This window comes from Zonotrichia leucophrys, chromosome 13, assembly GCF_028769735.1.
Source record: "Zonotrichia leucophrys gambelii isolate GWCS_2022_RI chromosome 13, RI_Zleu_2.0, whole genome shotgun sequence".
Lineage (NCBI taxonomy): Eukaryota > Metazoa > Chordata > Aves > Passeriformes > Passerellidae > Zonotrichia > Zonotrichia leucophrys.
Genome location: NC_088183.1, coordinates 1,852,881 through 1,868,383, shown reverse-complemented (window position 1 = coordinate 1,868,383; position 15,503 = coordinate 1,852,881). Strand labels below are relative to the sequence as shown.

The 15,503-nt window shown below is 44.3% G+C and overlaps 1 protein-coding gene across 1 annotated transcript in view; it reads right to left on the bottom strand.

Annotated features, from left to right (window-relative positions):
* The window catches only part of UBTD2 (ubiquitin domain containing 2), a 43,506-nt gene that overhangs the window by 16,431 nt on the left and 11,572 nt on the right, over positions 1-15,503 (bottom strand). The window contains exon 2 of the mRNA XM_064725269.1: positions 2,874-3,110. Coding sequence (XP_064581339.1) covers positions 2,874-3,110 — 237 coding nt within the window. The remainder of the gene's footprint in view (positions 1-2,873; positions 3,111-15,503) is intronic.

Here is a 15,503-nt window from a genome sequence, read left to right as displayed (position 1 = left end):
AGCCTTCCTCACAGCAGAGGAGCGACACATCTGCCTGAAAGCAGCCTCACAAGAGGTTTTTCATTTTTTTTCCCTCCCTTTCCTGTAGGATCAGAATCCTGTAGGATTCTGGCATAAAAAAGCAATTTTATTTTTGCGGCGTCGGCTCAGGCCGAGTCTCTGGGTGCAAAATCTGGATTTTCAGTCCTTCCTCCTCTCCCTCCTCCCCTTCCTGCAAGGTTTCATTTTCTCAGGAACCCCTGGTTTGAACACAGGGACAGCCAAATGTGGCTGTGGGGCTTGGGTTGGGTTTTTATTTTTAAAAGCCTCTTTTTGTACACATAGATAATAAATGAAACCCCACAGCCCCTGGCATTGCAGCATTTTACAAGAAAAAATGAGTGAGAAATCTTTCATTTTTTTTTCATAGATTTAAATTAATTTATCCAACAAATGTTGGGTTTTCTTGGGGAAATATTTAGATTTATACCAGGAATAAAGAGAGGTATCTCCAGGGATGGGGATCCAAACCCTCCTTGAGCAATTCCAGTTTCCCTTTCCATGGGGAAATTCCTGCTGTGCCCACCCTGAGCCTGCCCTGGCCCAGCCTGAGGCTTAATTTTCATACAAACCTTTTTATAAAAGACAGAGCCTGGGCAGGTAAAGAGATCTAGAAGAAAAAACCCAAAAACAAAAAAAACCCAAACAAAATAAAACAAAAAACAACAAAACAAACAAAAAACTACAAAAAAACCAACTAAAACCCCTAAAAATCCCAACTCCAAAACAAAACAAAAAATCTCAACAAACAAAAAAAAAAACCACAACAAAAATACCCCAAAACAAAACAAAAAACAACTTAAAAAAACTCCAAAAGACAACAACAAAAAAACCAAAAAAAAAAAATCAAAACACAAAAAACCACACCAAACCCAAAAAACAACAAGGAAAAAAAAAAAACCAAACCAAAAAAAAAAAAAGAAAAAACCCACACCCCAAAAAAACGGGCTAAAAGATGAATTTCAGCAGTGCCAGTGGTGCCCATGCAGGCAGAGCCCAGCAGCTCCATGGGGAATGTGAGGGAACCTCCACAGGATCCTGCTGCAGACACCACAGCTGGATTTCCTCACAGCTATTCCTCCTATTCCCAATTTTGCCCAAAATAATGAGAGGATTTGATCCATAATCTCCTCAGCCATGGCACTGCCAATGGAATATTTGGATTTCTAGAAGCAGCAGCTTTCTCTGGACAGAGGAGGTCACATTGCATGGAGAACTTTGCCAAAAGCTGATGCCCAAACGTGTCAGAAAGCTGAATAAAAATAAATAATGCGATTCTGTGGGCAGAAAAATCCCCAGTACGCTCCACATCCTGGGTAAAAATTCTGAATATTCTCTGTGTTTGGAATTCAGCCTCAAGCCAGGCCTGCCTTGGGCAGCAGAGCCCCTGGTACAGCTTTGATTTCTGAGTTATTTCTCTGATACTCTGAATATTCTGCATGTGGGCCTTAAAAAGCAGATTAGCAGTGGGCAGGACTCAAAGCAAAGTGCTGGAAAAACAGATTGAAGAGCTCACATCCATTTTGTTTTCCATGTGTGGGAGCCTTGTACTGCCCATGAGCCATCCTCTGTTGTGGGCACAGGCCCTGTGCCCCCAAAGCCAGACTGAGCCTTCCAGGCAGGATTAAACTGCTTCAACTTGGGCTTTCTCCAGCTGCTGTGCCACTCTAACACGAGGCAGCACAGCCCCATGTGCCAAACACCTTCTTTGCAGGGTTTGATGCCATAAATTGAAAGTTTTCCCCTCAAGTGCTGCTCATCTGTGCTGAATGCACAACCCAGCGCTGCCAAAAAACAGCTCATTCACGGGGGCTCATCAAGTTCATTACAGAAATAATATTCCCCTCGCTGCTCCTACCTCCAAATCTTCATTTGTTGAGATAATTATGTTTTTAGCAGGCTTTGGTATGGTCAAACAGACTCAGAGCCTCACAGAGAGCAACTTTCCCACATTAAAGACAATTTTTGCAGCCTGATGTGAGGGATGCACCACAGTGAGAGGTAACCTGGATTTTACTCCACCTTCCCCATGTATAAATTAAATTTTCCTGGCACCTACAATTGTTATTTTAGCAAGTAAAAACAATGCAGCAACTCCCTTAGGTCTGCAAAAATGCAATTTCTGAGTTATTATTTCCATTTATGTGAATGGTGACTTCAAATGATCAGTAACTTCTTGCCTGCCCCCTCTTTGTGTATTTCTGTTAGGAATATAGGGAAGTGATTTATTCCAGAATTGTGGAGTAAGGGAAATATTACTTGGAAAAAAAAATCCCACCCAGTAAGATTCAGAATAACAAAACAAAGTGGAAAGTACCCAAAATAAGAGCTTGCAGTTTATCTCACACAGGATCTAACAGCAGATTGCCAGCCCCAAATTTTGGGGAAATTTTTTCAGGCTCTTCAGAAGAGAAAGTTTAAAAAAACCCACAACAGTTCAAGTGCCAAAGAAACTCATAAAATCAGGAGGGAAAAATAATCTACTTCCTTACAAAGAGAAGCTGGGGAAAAAGTTATGAAAATGGTGCCTTGGAGCATCCAGGTGTTCCAAGAGATTACAGAAAGTCCCAAGTGCTGCCTGGAAAGATCAGACTCAAGCTGAGTATTCCCATGGACCACGTCACCCATTCCACTGCAGGAAATACCAAAAAAAAGCAGATTTTGTTGGTCCTTCTATATATTAACACCATTTTGCTTGGAAACTCTGAACAGGAGAATATTCACAATAAAACCCAGATATTTTAAACCATTCCACCACTGATTTTTGGGGTAAAACCAGCAGGATTTTAACCAGTCACCCTTTGGAGAGGCCACATCCTGTGAGCTGCACCTACCATGGGGTAGTGTTATGTTTGCACCATCAATGATTGCTTGTGCCAGTTCGTGGTCGTTGCTCTCAAAGGCGTGGGCAGCAGCCTTGAGGGCATCCCAAATCTCCTTCCTGCCCTCAAAGGCCGGGGCTGTGTCCCAAAATTCATCCCTCTTACTGCGGAGCTGCCCGTCCGTCATGGGGTAATCGCTCTTCCATTTGGGCTTCTCCTTCTTCAGGGGCTGGTTACGACCAAGAGCCACTGTGGGGACAAAGGAAAAAGGGAAATCATCAAAATAACGCCACAAAATTCACTCTGGTTGCTTTGTTTAGGGTTTTAACTTTTCTATTTTTCACATTCTGTGCTGCTTTAGTGTGTGGGTCTGGGTTCACATCAGGGGATGGTGAGCTCTGTGCACAGAGCAGGGAGACAAAACAATTCCTGCTCCAGCTGGGCACCAAGGACAAATGATCCCAATCTCAGCCCAGGAGCACAAACATCCGGGGCTGGAGAGAGAAAAACAAGCGGTGGGACTGCCTGGGCTACAGCTGGATGGGACAATGAACTGCAAGGTGCAAATGGAGCAGAACTGATCCCAGGGACAGAGCCCGTGCCCGGCCGTGCATTTTGGGGCCATTTTGGTTCATTTTGGGTGCAGCCCTGGCTGGGCTCTGGTGCTGCCCAAGGTGCATCCATGGAGGAGATCCTTGGAATAAATCCCTGCTTTATTCTTTAGCTCTGTCTGGTCTCTGCTCTAGCTCAGCCTTCCCAAGGCATCCCCAGAGCTGAATTTTCAAGGCTGGTCCTTTTTGTTCATCCCCTCCCAGGTGATGCAGTGAGAGGGGTGTTATTCATATACTGCTCATGGTTCAGATCATCATTTAATGAGATATTTATGTTTTTACCAGTCTTGTATGGTCAAAACCAGACTCAGAGTCTCCTCAATTTCCCCAAGAGGTCAAAGCACCGTGGAGCTCAGGAGAAGGGAGGTGATATGGATGTGGGCCATGCAATTGTTATTTGCTACTTTTAATTAGGAGCTGACTTTGTTTCTGTGCAAATGCATCCTCCTGCTTGCTGATTTCCCCTGGAAATCCAGGAATCCATCAAGGTTTAAAGAGCATTTTCCTCCTTCTCAATAAACACAACCCCATTTGTTTCCCTTGAACTACAGCTATTTTTGTGTGATAGCCACTTTGAGGTTATCACACAGGTATAAATTTGACAGATTAAAACTCCCTGCTCTCATCCCCATCAGTGCCTGCTGCTGCAGCAGGAGATTCCAAGTTCACAGAGGTTTTAAGGAGACCAAAAGCCCTGACAGGAGGTTAAGCCTTTATTCAATCTGACCCCATAAAAGCAAAGAATGATCAGCTTCCTTTGCTGGCTCAGGCTGATAGGCACGTCCATGAACCTGAAGTGTAAATCATGGAAAAGAGGAGTTTGAAAAGGATTCCTGCTGGTGAGCTGACAGTGCCAGCTATGCAGAGGAATGAGCTTTCTGGGGATTAAAAACATGGGAGAATGGGTAGGGTTGGAAGGAACCCTGAAGATGATTTAATTCCACCCCCTGTCATGGCAGGGACACTTCCCACCACCCCAGGGTGCTCCAACCCTGCCCAAGCTGCCCTTGGACACTGCCAGGGATGGGGCCACAGCCAAGAATTTCTTCCCAATATCCACCTAAACCTATTCCCTGTCAGTGTGAAGCCATTCCCAGTGTCCTGTCCCTCCAACCCTGGGAATCCTCTCTCTCCATCTTTTCCTTTGCCTGCATCTGCAGCTCCTTCAGACAATTGTGCCACCCCAAAGCCTCTCCTCTGCAGCTGAACAATCCCAGCTCTCCCAGCAGAGCTGCTCCATCCCTCCCACCCTGCTGGCCTCCTACATTTGCACAGAAACAAAGTCAGCTCCTAATTAAAAGTAGCAAATGACAATTGCATGGCCCACATCCACCGACTCCAGCTGCTCCTCGTGTCCCACGCACAACACAACAATAATAAACTCTTAAATCCTTTCAAGTGACCACAAGCATTTACTGCTTTTTGTTTCCAGGGGATTGCTTCCATGGGACTGCTTCCATTTGCTTTTCAAAGCAGCGCTGACCATTTAGCAGGCTGCAGAGCTGCAAGCCCCAGTGTTTACAAAACACCAAGTTTCCTGGCAGAGCCCAGCCTTTCCCAGTCCAAGGCTCAGCTGAGCAAGCCTGCAAGATGATGCTGGGGCAGCCTCAAGCAATGGGGTCGTGCATTAAACCCTGTACATGCTAAAATTCTAAAAACATGTGGGAAAACACTCCAACGAGGAATTGTTTCCTTATTAAGGATTAGCAGCCAGAGCATGACATTTTCAGCCAGACAGAACAGGACACACTGCAAGAAATTTGGGTCAGTGGATATCTTTTTTTTTTCCATTCCACTTTAGCTCACATCTGTTTGCATCCACTCAATGGATGCTGATTTGTCCCACAGGGCCCTCTCCTTGTCCCCAGCCATCAATTATGGAAGCAGGTTAAAGGCACTTCCCTCAGCCCACTGCAAATCCAGCAGCCCACTGCTCTCCCTGCTTCCCACCCTGCCCCAGACTGCACCCACATTTATTAAAAATTGATTTATCCTCACTCTAGCAGAGGCTCAGATCCTCACAGCCTCCAATAACTCCTCCCTGGAGATCCCATCCTTCCCACACAGACAGCAGTGATCATAAACCCAGGGATAAATTCTCTTTTTTTCCGAGTTGGAAGGAAGGGTGGTGGAAGAAAGGGACTCTCCAAATGGCTCCAAAGCCAAATCCACTCTAACAAGCCATCCATCCCAGTCCTGAGCCTTTAAACACAATCTGGCTTCAGCACAAGCCAGTATTTAAAAAGATCTTTGGTGTGTTTATCATTTAATAGAAGTGCTTCAAGGATCCCCAAAAAGCTTTATGCCTTCCCTGAAGAAATATTCATTATTTAGCTCTGTGGATAGATGGGGCAGAATGGAGGAGAGAAACTTATGCCATGTAAAAAAATAATGTGCAAAAATGCCCAAATATTTCTCTTTCCAGCCCATGTTTTAGTCACTAAAGCAAAACATGCGAATTTCCACAACCAAACTTTCGGACCACATCAAAGCACTTTCCCTTTTCTGTTAACAAGGCTGATAAAGAAACAAACATCAACAGTCTGAACCACTTAAAAGTATTTACAGTGTCAGTTTTCTGTTCCTCACTTTGGAGGGAAATTAGAGCTCAGAAGGAAACCCTGACTTCATTTCAGACCATACCCATCAGAGGCACCAGCAGCTTGCAGCATCCAGAAGAGAAAGCAGCATCCACATTAATTTTTCATCTTACATCACTTCAACACGAGTAAGAAATTATTAATACCCTGCTGGAAAGCAGGAATTGTTTTCCAAATGCCAAGAAGAAGGCACGTTCTCTCTGAAGCAAAGCTCCAGGTCACCCTCTCAGCAGAGGCCAATGGTTGATATTTTTGGCAAGGGATTTATTTAGAAGGGAATATGGAAATCAGCACTGGTCTACTTTTCAAAAAGTGAAATATCAGCAGCCACACTCCAAAATGAGCTAGGCTGTTGTTCCAACAGCTCAGGGGTGCAGGTGGGGCTGTGCATCCCAAAGAGGGTAAGAAATGCACAGAGTTTAGGGTGGGAAAGTCCTCCCAGCCCACTGAGCCCCCACCTTGTCCCCAGCCCAGAGCTCCAAGTGCCACCTCCAGGAATTCCCTGGGCACCTCCAGGGATGGGGATCCAAACCTCCCTTCATGTCTGCTTGGAAATGGATCAAAGACTGGACACAAACTCTTCTAAAAGTTCTTTTCCAATCCTACTGATTCTGTTTAATGCCTCAAAGTGCCCCAAAGCAGTGGCACACATGAGCTGTTCCTGCAGGATTTAGCAGCATTCCCTGTTTGCCCTAATGATTCTTTTTTCCAATCCTAACAATTCTGTTTAATGCCTCAAAGTGCCCCAAACCAATGGCACACATGAGTTGTTCCTGCAGCATTTAGCAGCATTCCCTGTTTGCCCTAATGATCCTGTTTTCCAATCCTAACAATTCTGTTTAATGCCTCAAAGTGCCCCAAAGCAATGGCACACATGAGCTGTTCCTGCAGGATTTAGCAGCATTCCCTATTTGCCCTTGCTAGCCTGGATCCCCGAGGCAGCTGCTCCTGTCTGCCCCACTGAACTCCTACAAAGTCTTATTTTTCAGAAGGAAAAAATGTATTTCTCCAATCCTCGCAGACTGTTTTATCACCTGAATTGTAAATTTATTTCCCTTCCCCGCAGCTTCCCATCAAAGCAATGAATCTAGAAGGTTATCTCTGCTCCTTATGCAGATAAACCCAGATATTTAAATCAGTTTCTTAACAGGATGTCAAGAAATGTCTCAGTGGCAGTTCTTTGGAGCAGCTGGTGTGTTTGTTATGTTGCTATCACTGTGGATATCACTGTGGGTATCACTGGTGCCTCTTCTGAGGGGGACCAGATGAGCAGGAGCAGCTGCTACCACAGGATTCCTGTATTAAAAGCCAATATCCAGCTACACAATCCATAATTCCTAATTTATACCACCCAAATTACAGCACTCCATCACCAAATTGGGAATATTTCAGGCCCAGAGGGTTTTGTGTCAAATCAAACGTGGCCAGGCTGGGCCAGGGACAGCTCAGAGCTCTGGGGAAGGGCAGAACTTCTCTGTGCTTCAGGTGGGACCTGGATCTTCCTCCTCCTCACTCTCTGACCCGCCAGGTAACCCTGGATGAGGTTACCTGGAACAGCCCTGTACAGCTGAGCTCAAATCTTAATTATCTGTGCAAACACCTCTGCTGCCATCAGCCTTACAAGAGTTTTCCCTCCCACCCCATCCTTCAAAACATCTTGCACCTATTCCTAAAACTAAAATTAGGACCAAATTTGGCTGTTCCATCCCTGCAAGTGCTCCACAGCGAATTTCCTCCCTTCCCTTGGAAACACAAGCATATGTTGCTTGCAGCATTAGTCTTTTACAGCTTTTGTAAAAAAGAGAGGAAAACTGGCCCAGTGTGGTGGTGGGGAAGTTTCCAGCACACAGAACCCACCCAGGGCATGGAAACCCAGGAGGAGCCACCTGGATTGGACATGTTCCACTTCAGGGCATCTCCAGGTTCATCAGCATTGGAGTTACAGGAACAGGGCCTGGCTGTGCTCCCCAATCCCTGCAGATCGGGGGGAACATGGACACACAGCCAGAAAGCACCAGGGAGGGACAGCCCACCAGTGGGACACGAGTTAAGAGCAAATATAGGCAAACACTCCCAGATCAAATGGTGAAATGTTGCAATAGGAGAATCTGGCAAGATTTATTTTATATATAAAATATAATAATAAATATATTATTTATATTATTATTTATTTTAAATTATTTTTTATTTGATATTACTTCTATCATTATTACATTTTTATATAAAATAAATATATTATTTATAATATTGTTTATTTTATATTATTATTTGTTTTACATTATTTATTTTCTATTATTTATATCATTATCATATTCTATATATAAAATTACATATTATTTATAATATTTTTTATATTAGTATTTATTTTATAGTATTTATTTTATAGTATTTATATAATGATTATATTCTATATAAAAATTAATATATTATTTATAATAGAGTTTATTTTATAGTATTTATATCAGTATCATATTTTATAAATACTGAATATATTATTTATAATATTGTTTCTTTTATAGTATTTATATCAGTAACATATTTTATAAATACTGAATATATTATTTATAATATTGTTTCTTTTACAGTATTTATTTTATATCAATTATTATATTCTATATATAAAATTAATATATTATTTATATTATTGTTTATTTTATATTAATTTTTCTTTTATATTATTTTTTATTTTATATTATTTATTATAATAAATAATAAATAAAAGAAAATGTAGTCTTTTCTTTTTTGTCCCTTTGCCTTGATTAAGAAAATATCCAAGAGATGAAGCCAAGTGCTTAAGTGGTGAGAGACAACAAAGGTTTCCCCAGCAGGACAGGGGATGCTCACCCTGGAGAAACCTCAGCAGTGACCTGAAGGCAGCCAGAGGAAAGCTGAGGAAATGTTTTTCAAATTGAACCAATGATCAAAACTATTTTCTTTACCAGATTGCTTCCCTGTTGAGGCTCAGCTGCTAACAAAGTATTTTTCTATCAGGAATGAAATGCAAATAATAGTTTGCTACCCAGAAAGTTTCTGTCAGGAATAGTCCCAAGGGCTCCTCTCCCCACAATCACCCAGCACTTCTCTACTTAATCAAATGAATCCCATTTGAAACCCATTTTGCTCCAATTTCCTCATGAGGTACCTTGTAATTTGGTATCACTATCACACAGTTCATCCTAAACATTTTCTTTGTGTTGTTCTCCAGTGTAATCCTGAATTACAACAGTGCTGGAAGAGCCAGGACAAAGGAAAAGAGCAAAAACTCAGGGAAAACAGGGAGGGAGAAAGGGAAAATTCATTGCACTTAAGCAGCAGACAATTTGAATTACATTAAGCAACACAGGCTTACACAATTTAAATTACATTAAATAGCACAGGCGTACCCAACAACAGGAAAATGGCAGAATTTTATCTGTTTATTGCTGATTTTCAGCAATTTTCTTCTTAAGGTGGTTACATTCTTCCAAGGCAAGAGGAGGATTTTGGAACAGAAGTGGCACTGGACAGTGGCAAAGACTTAGAAGTGAAATATTGGGACAATTAAGCTTCCTAACAAGGAAAGGAATTAATATTTCTAGGGAGCCTGTGTGAACTTTCCAAATAAATACAGACAGACAGAAAGATAATGCTTGAAACTAAGTCAAGTTTTATGGTTTTTTAGGAGGGTAAAATGAACGCTACTTCCCTGGTAGAAATTCAGGTTATTTCCTGAAATAGTTGTGTACTAAAACACCACGCTGCAGACTCAAAGCAATATTATAGAAGTGTAGGCACAGGTATTAATTCTGAGCCAAAGGTATTAATTCTGAGCCAAGTAACAACTGTGAAGCTTTTCAGGGCAGCAAACCCAGCAGAGACACATCAGCACACAGAAATAAACCCTCCAGCCAAGCCCTGAGCAATTTCCCCTTTCCCCCACCTGAAAGGAGGTGAAGAAAGGAAGAAAATAAACACAAAATAATCAGATGGGGAGGGGAAGGAGCAGCAGCACTAAAGGCAGACACCAGGTGCTGCTGCTCAGTGATGGATGTGCTGCCTCTGGGGACAAGGGGGACAATCCATCACTGGTGCCACCCAGTGCCCCCAGCCTGGCACACCCTGCTGGGCAGGGAATCCTTTTCCCTGCTCCTCCTCAGTTCTTACTCAACACCCAAAATTGCCCAGAAGAGGCTGCAGGGAGTAAAATGCAAGTTCCTGTGGTAATTCCAGGCAGCTCTGGACAGCTTATCCCTGCCTGTGTCTGCACATTAAACCTTCCCCCTCGAGTCAATCCAGAGGCTTCTCAGCATGACAGGATGAGCGTGTATGGATGAGCTGGACTAAGAGAAAAACTGACTCTAATTAGCAGCTATTCCACTGAATTTTCCATTTCTCCCATCATTTTCAGCAGAAACTGCAGAAGAAATCAGGAGATTTCCAGGCAGCTCATCACCCCTCGAAGGACCCAGCAAGAAATAAAAGCTTCATCTTTGGAAATCTGAATCTTTGCTCCCTCTGTGGTACTGCAGAGATCCCAGCTCATCCCAGCCCAGGCAGGACCTGCTCAGGTGCCCACAGCCCTGGGATGCCCTGAGCAATGAAACCAAGACAGTGCATTTTATCTGACCTGTGGGAAGGGGGGCATTCCCAGCCCAGAGCCAGCTGGCAAGGGGGAAATTAGACTGGATATTGGGAATAAATTCTCCCCTGTGAGGGTGGCAGGCCCTGGCACAGAGCCACCTGGATCCCTGGCAGTGCCCAAGGCCAGGCTGGATGGGCTTGGAGCACCCTGGGACAGTGGAACATGTCCCTGCCCAGAACAAGATGATTTTTAAGGTCCCTTCCAACCCAAACCATCCTTTGTTTCCATGATTATTATTTCCAAAAGCTCTGTGGATATATTCCTGAGTCCTGCCTGCCCACCCACCCTCCTGCTGGGTGCACAAGTAGAGGATTCTCAATCACCTTGATCCTCAACTTTCAATTTTGTTCTCAATTCAATCGATTCTCAACTCATCCTATTGATCCTCAACTTTCAATTTTGTTCTCAATTCTCAATCATCTTGATTCTCAACTCTCATTCTCAATCATCTTGATTCTCAACTCTCATTCTCAATCATCTTGATTCTCAGTCTCATTCCCAATTCTCAATCGTCTTGATTCTCAACTCTCAATCGTCTTGATTCTCAACTCTCAATCTCATTCTCAATTCTCAGTCATTTTGATTAAGCTCATGGCACAGCAGCTCCTGTGGACAGAGACAAATGTCTGATGGAGGGAACACCTTTGTGGAGTCCCCCCATGCTCAGAGGCTGGCTCGGGGCTGGGCAGGGGTGAGGAAGGCAGGCTGCCAGGCAGGGCACAGCCCAGGGGATGCCCATCTGTCTCTGGAGCCCCAAAGCCAGCTTGCCTGAACTCAGGTCCAACAGCAGGAGCTGTAAAACCCAGCTCAGAGTCAGCCCCAGGCAGGGAAGTTCAGTGAGGTGAAACAGCTCCAGGGGACAGACATTATCAACACAATTACCTGTCAGCACTGTTTACTCTGGAATTTAAACTGCTCCTATCTCTGGCAGATGAATGTTTTCAGCTGGATACAGCAGAGGATAAAGATTTCCCCATCCCCAACCCACAGAGTGCAACACCAAGAGCTTCAATCTGCACCATCTACAGTGCACAACTGGGCCACCGTTTTTAAAAGCTGTGACAAGAACCATTAAGGAAGCTGTCAGCAACATGAAAAATATTCTGTGTGAGCCAGGCTGCACAGGGCACACGTTTGTTGTGACTTCTGCAGCGTGTGGCTTAAACTGCAGCTCAATTGCAACTGAGCTTGGCACCAGGGCAGCCCCACACCCAAAACAGGAGCGGCACAGAGCTCTGGGAAGCTGCACAGAGCTTATCTGCACAAAAAAAAACCAAAAAACCCACCCCAGAGCTTTGTGTATCTCAGCATGAGGAAGAATGCAACTCAACAACTTCACCTTTAAAGCACTAAAAGCCTTTAGTGTCTCCTGTCCCTTCAGTTCCCAGGGAAACTTTAGACACATCAGATAAAAGTGCAAATTCCTGCCTGGACAGCCTGTGTTGGTGCCCTGCTGGGACAGGGCACTGCCCACTGCTCCAGGCTCATGGGCAGCATGGACTGAACACCAGGACATGTCCAGTTCTGCAAAGGAACAGCTCAGGCTCACAAATTCCCTCCCTCCTTGAGACTGTTCTCCCTCTGACCTCTGCACAATAAGCATGAAGTGCTAAAAGAGTGATTTAAAGTTCACTGGGGCTGACACCACAGAACCACTGAGGTTGGAAAAGCCCTCCAAGATCACCAGGCTGTGCCCAATGCCCACCTTGTCACCAGCCCAGAGCCCTGAGTGCCACCTCCAGCCCTTCCTTGGGCACATCCAGGGAAAAGGAGCAGCACCAAAACTCTCCCAGTGCCACACTGACAGTGGCACAGGAACTGCCCTTTTTATACTAGAAACAATATGTACTTTATTTACAATAATTCTCCAATACCTATCACCTATGTTAGACAGTTTGTCTCTACTCTAAACCAATCCAAAAGTGCCACCATCACAGCAGAAGATGGAGGGGAAGAAGAAGGAGGAGAAGACGACGACATGCCCAGATTCCTCCATCTTGCCTCTTGAACCTCCATTCTAAAACACCAAAATTCTACTTTTTCACCCTGTGACAAATTCACTATCATTCTACTCAAACTCTTGTGGCTTGTAACTCTTCTCCCAGCTGAGTTCTGGGTGCTTTGAGCAAGGCCAAGGTGGGGTTTGGCTCAGCAGGTTTAAACCAAAGCCTGGCTTTGCTCAGGGCTGAGCCAGGGGAGTGGTGTGGCCAGTGCTGGCCTCTGTCACACAGCCACAGCCTGGCCACACGAGGCCACCAGGAATTCGGAGCTGGGCAAGTGACACAGGACCATCTGCTGGACATCTGGGCTGTGTTTAACACACCACCAGTGCTTCCAACATCAGCAAAATTTTCAAGGGGGAAAAAAAATAATAATCAAAGGCAGCCTTATCTTTCCACCCTGCCAGAATGACAAAAAAATATTTGGCTGAGGATTTCTTCAAACCCTGATGAGGTGTGATGGTGCTGAAAGCAGCCAGGACACCCTGCTCAGCAGGCCCTGGTGTAGAGGGTGTTTAAATGTGGGGATGAACATTCTGGATGGTGCCATCAGGGAATTTCCTTTACTACCCAAGTAAATGCAAAGTTTATAAAGTCATTGGATGGTTTGGGTTTGAAGGGACCTTAAATCTCATCCAGTGCCAGCCTTTGCCATGGGCAAGGACAATTTCTACCATTCCAGACTGCTCCAAGCCCCAACCTTGGGCATTTCCAGGGATGGGGCAGCCACAGCTTCTCTGGGAAAGCCATTCCAGGGCCTCCTCACCCTCAGAGGGAAGAATTCCTGCCCAATATCCATCTCTGTCAGTGTGACCCCATTCCCCTTGTCCTGTCCCTCCAGGCTCTTGCAGAATTCCCTCTCCATCTTTCTCAGGTTTTTCCCTCGGGTAAAACTGCTCAGACCCCATCTCAGCACAGCCAAAATTTGGCTTTGCTGCATGAAACCCTCCCAGCACACCCTGAAATCTGGGTAATTCAAGGTATAATGCTCAGGACAGATGGCCAACTCCATTTCCCAAGGATTTTTTGGCTGAACATGCCATGCTTGCCATGTCACTGCTGCCAGCACAGCAGTCACAAATTCCAGCAGGGAATGACCAAAAAAAAGCCTCCAAGTTGGTGGCTGTTTTTACAATGACCAACGATTAAATTAGCTTAGTTAAAGGATCTAACACCATGTCTTGAATTTATTCCAGTGTCACAGTTATTGGCAGGGATAAAGTTTCACATGAGCCAATTAACTAAATGCACTATTACTGTATCTCAGCTGCTTAAGCTCATCAGTTAATTAAGAGCTCAGTGTAAGCTGAAAATAGGAATCTTACCTGACACACATCCCAAACATACATTATCTTAATGATTTCATTTTACACTCCCATGTAATGTTCCTCAGGTGCCTGAGGAAAACTGAAAGGTGATTGCTTGGTTTCAAGAAAAGTGAAAGTGAAAGTCACACAAACATTGACAGATTTCATCTAAGAAATTGGATTTCTCGGAACAATACTTGCTGCTTTATTCAGCCCTATTTAGAAGGTACTTTTCCATAGTAAAGTTAATATTTCACATTCAATTTTGAAACTCAACTCCTCTCTGTTCACCTGGGCAGTCACCCCAGAGAAAACTCCAGCACCCATGCTGGATAAAGCTCAGAATTTAGTGTAGAACACATGAGTTACCTCATAAGAAATTCCTACCCTCCAACTACACATCTTGTTAAGAAATCCACATTTATCCCTCAGTTAGAGGCAAGTAATAACAGATAAGGACATCAGTGGATTGCTCAGATAATTAGAAAGCAATCTAAGCTAAAACGAAAAACGTGCAAGCCTTTGTTGCAACTTGTATAAATACCTGGATGTCTTGTACATCCAGGGGGGAAAAAAAAAACCCCAAACCAACCCAAACCTGTAAATGGGAGTATAAAAATTAAAACTCCCTCCTTTCAAGGCCTTTTTATCCCCTTGTAAAGGGAAAAACCAGCCCTGTTAGAGCCTCAAGGATTATTGATGTAATCAGAGAATGGTTTGGGCTGGAAGGGACCTTGAGGGACATCCCCTGCCATGGGCAAGGACACTGCCACTGTCCCAGGTGCCTCATCCAGCCTGGCCTTGGGCACTGCCAGGGATGCAGGGGCAGCCCCAGCTGCTCTGGGCACCCTGTGCCAATCACTCCAATCCTAAGTATTTAAAATCCCCCAAAATTAGAAACTTGATCAAGGTCTCCTCCTCCTCGCAGCAATGCACAGCACAGAGAGCACCTTGTGAGCTGGAAGGACCTTGGAGGAGGCACAGGAACCTGCCCTCTTCACTTCAATTGCTGAAATGAAGCGAGATTAAAGCAGCCAGAGCCTTTCCACCTTTAGCAAATTAATCTGATCTCTTTCAGAAGTCCCTGAGCACACCAGGCTTTAGCTCTATTAATGGCCTGAGTGGTGCTTGCTCAGTGTTTCCGACGGACACACAGCCCTTGAGGAACTTCCTTTCAAAGCAGGGATCACAGAATTTGATTGAAAATGCATTTAATTCTCTACACTGGCAGCCCAGGGATGGTGCTGGCAATGCTCTCAGTTGTTTCATAGGCAGCAAAAGCTGAAGCAGGACTCGGCCATGGGCTGTGCTTGTCTTTTCTAAAAAGCTCCTCACCACAGTGCTCCAGGAGCTCATTTCTCCTGTGGCATCACTGCAAAGCAAGAGCACAGCTCTTTGTCAGGACAGATGCACTTTTCCTATTTTTCCCCATTATTTAAGGCATAATTTATGTAATAACAGGTTAAATAAATGTGTGAAGATGCTGGGCCCTAAAGTGACTGC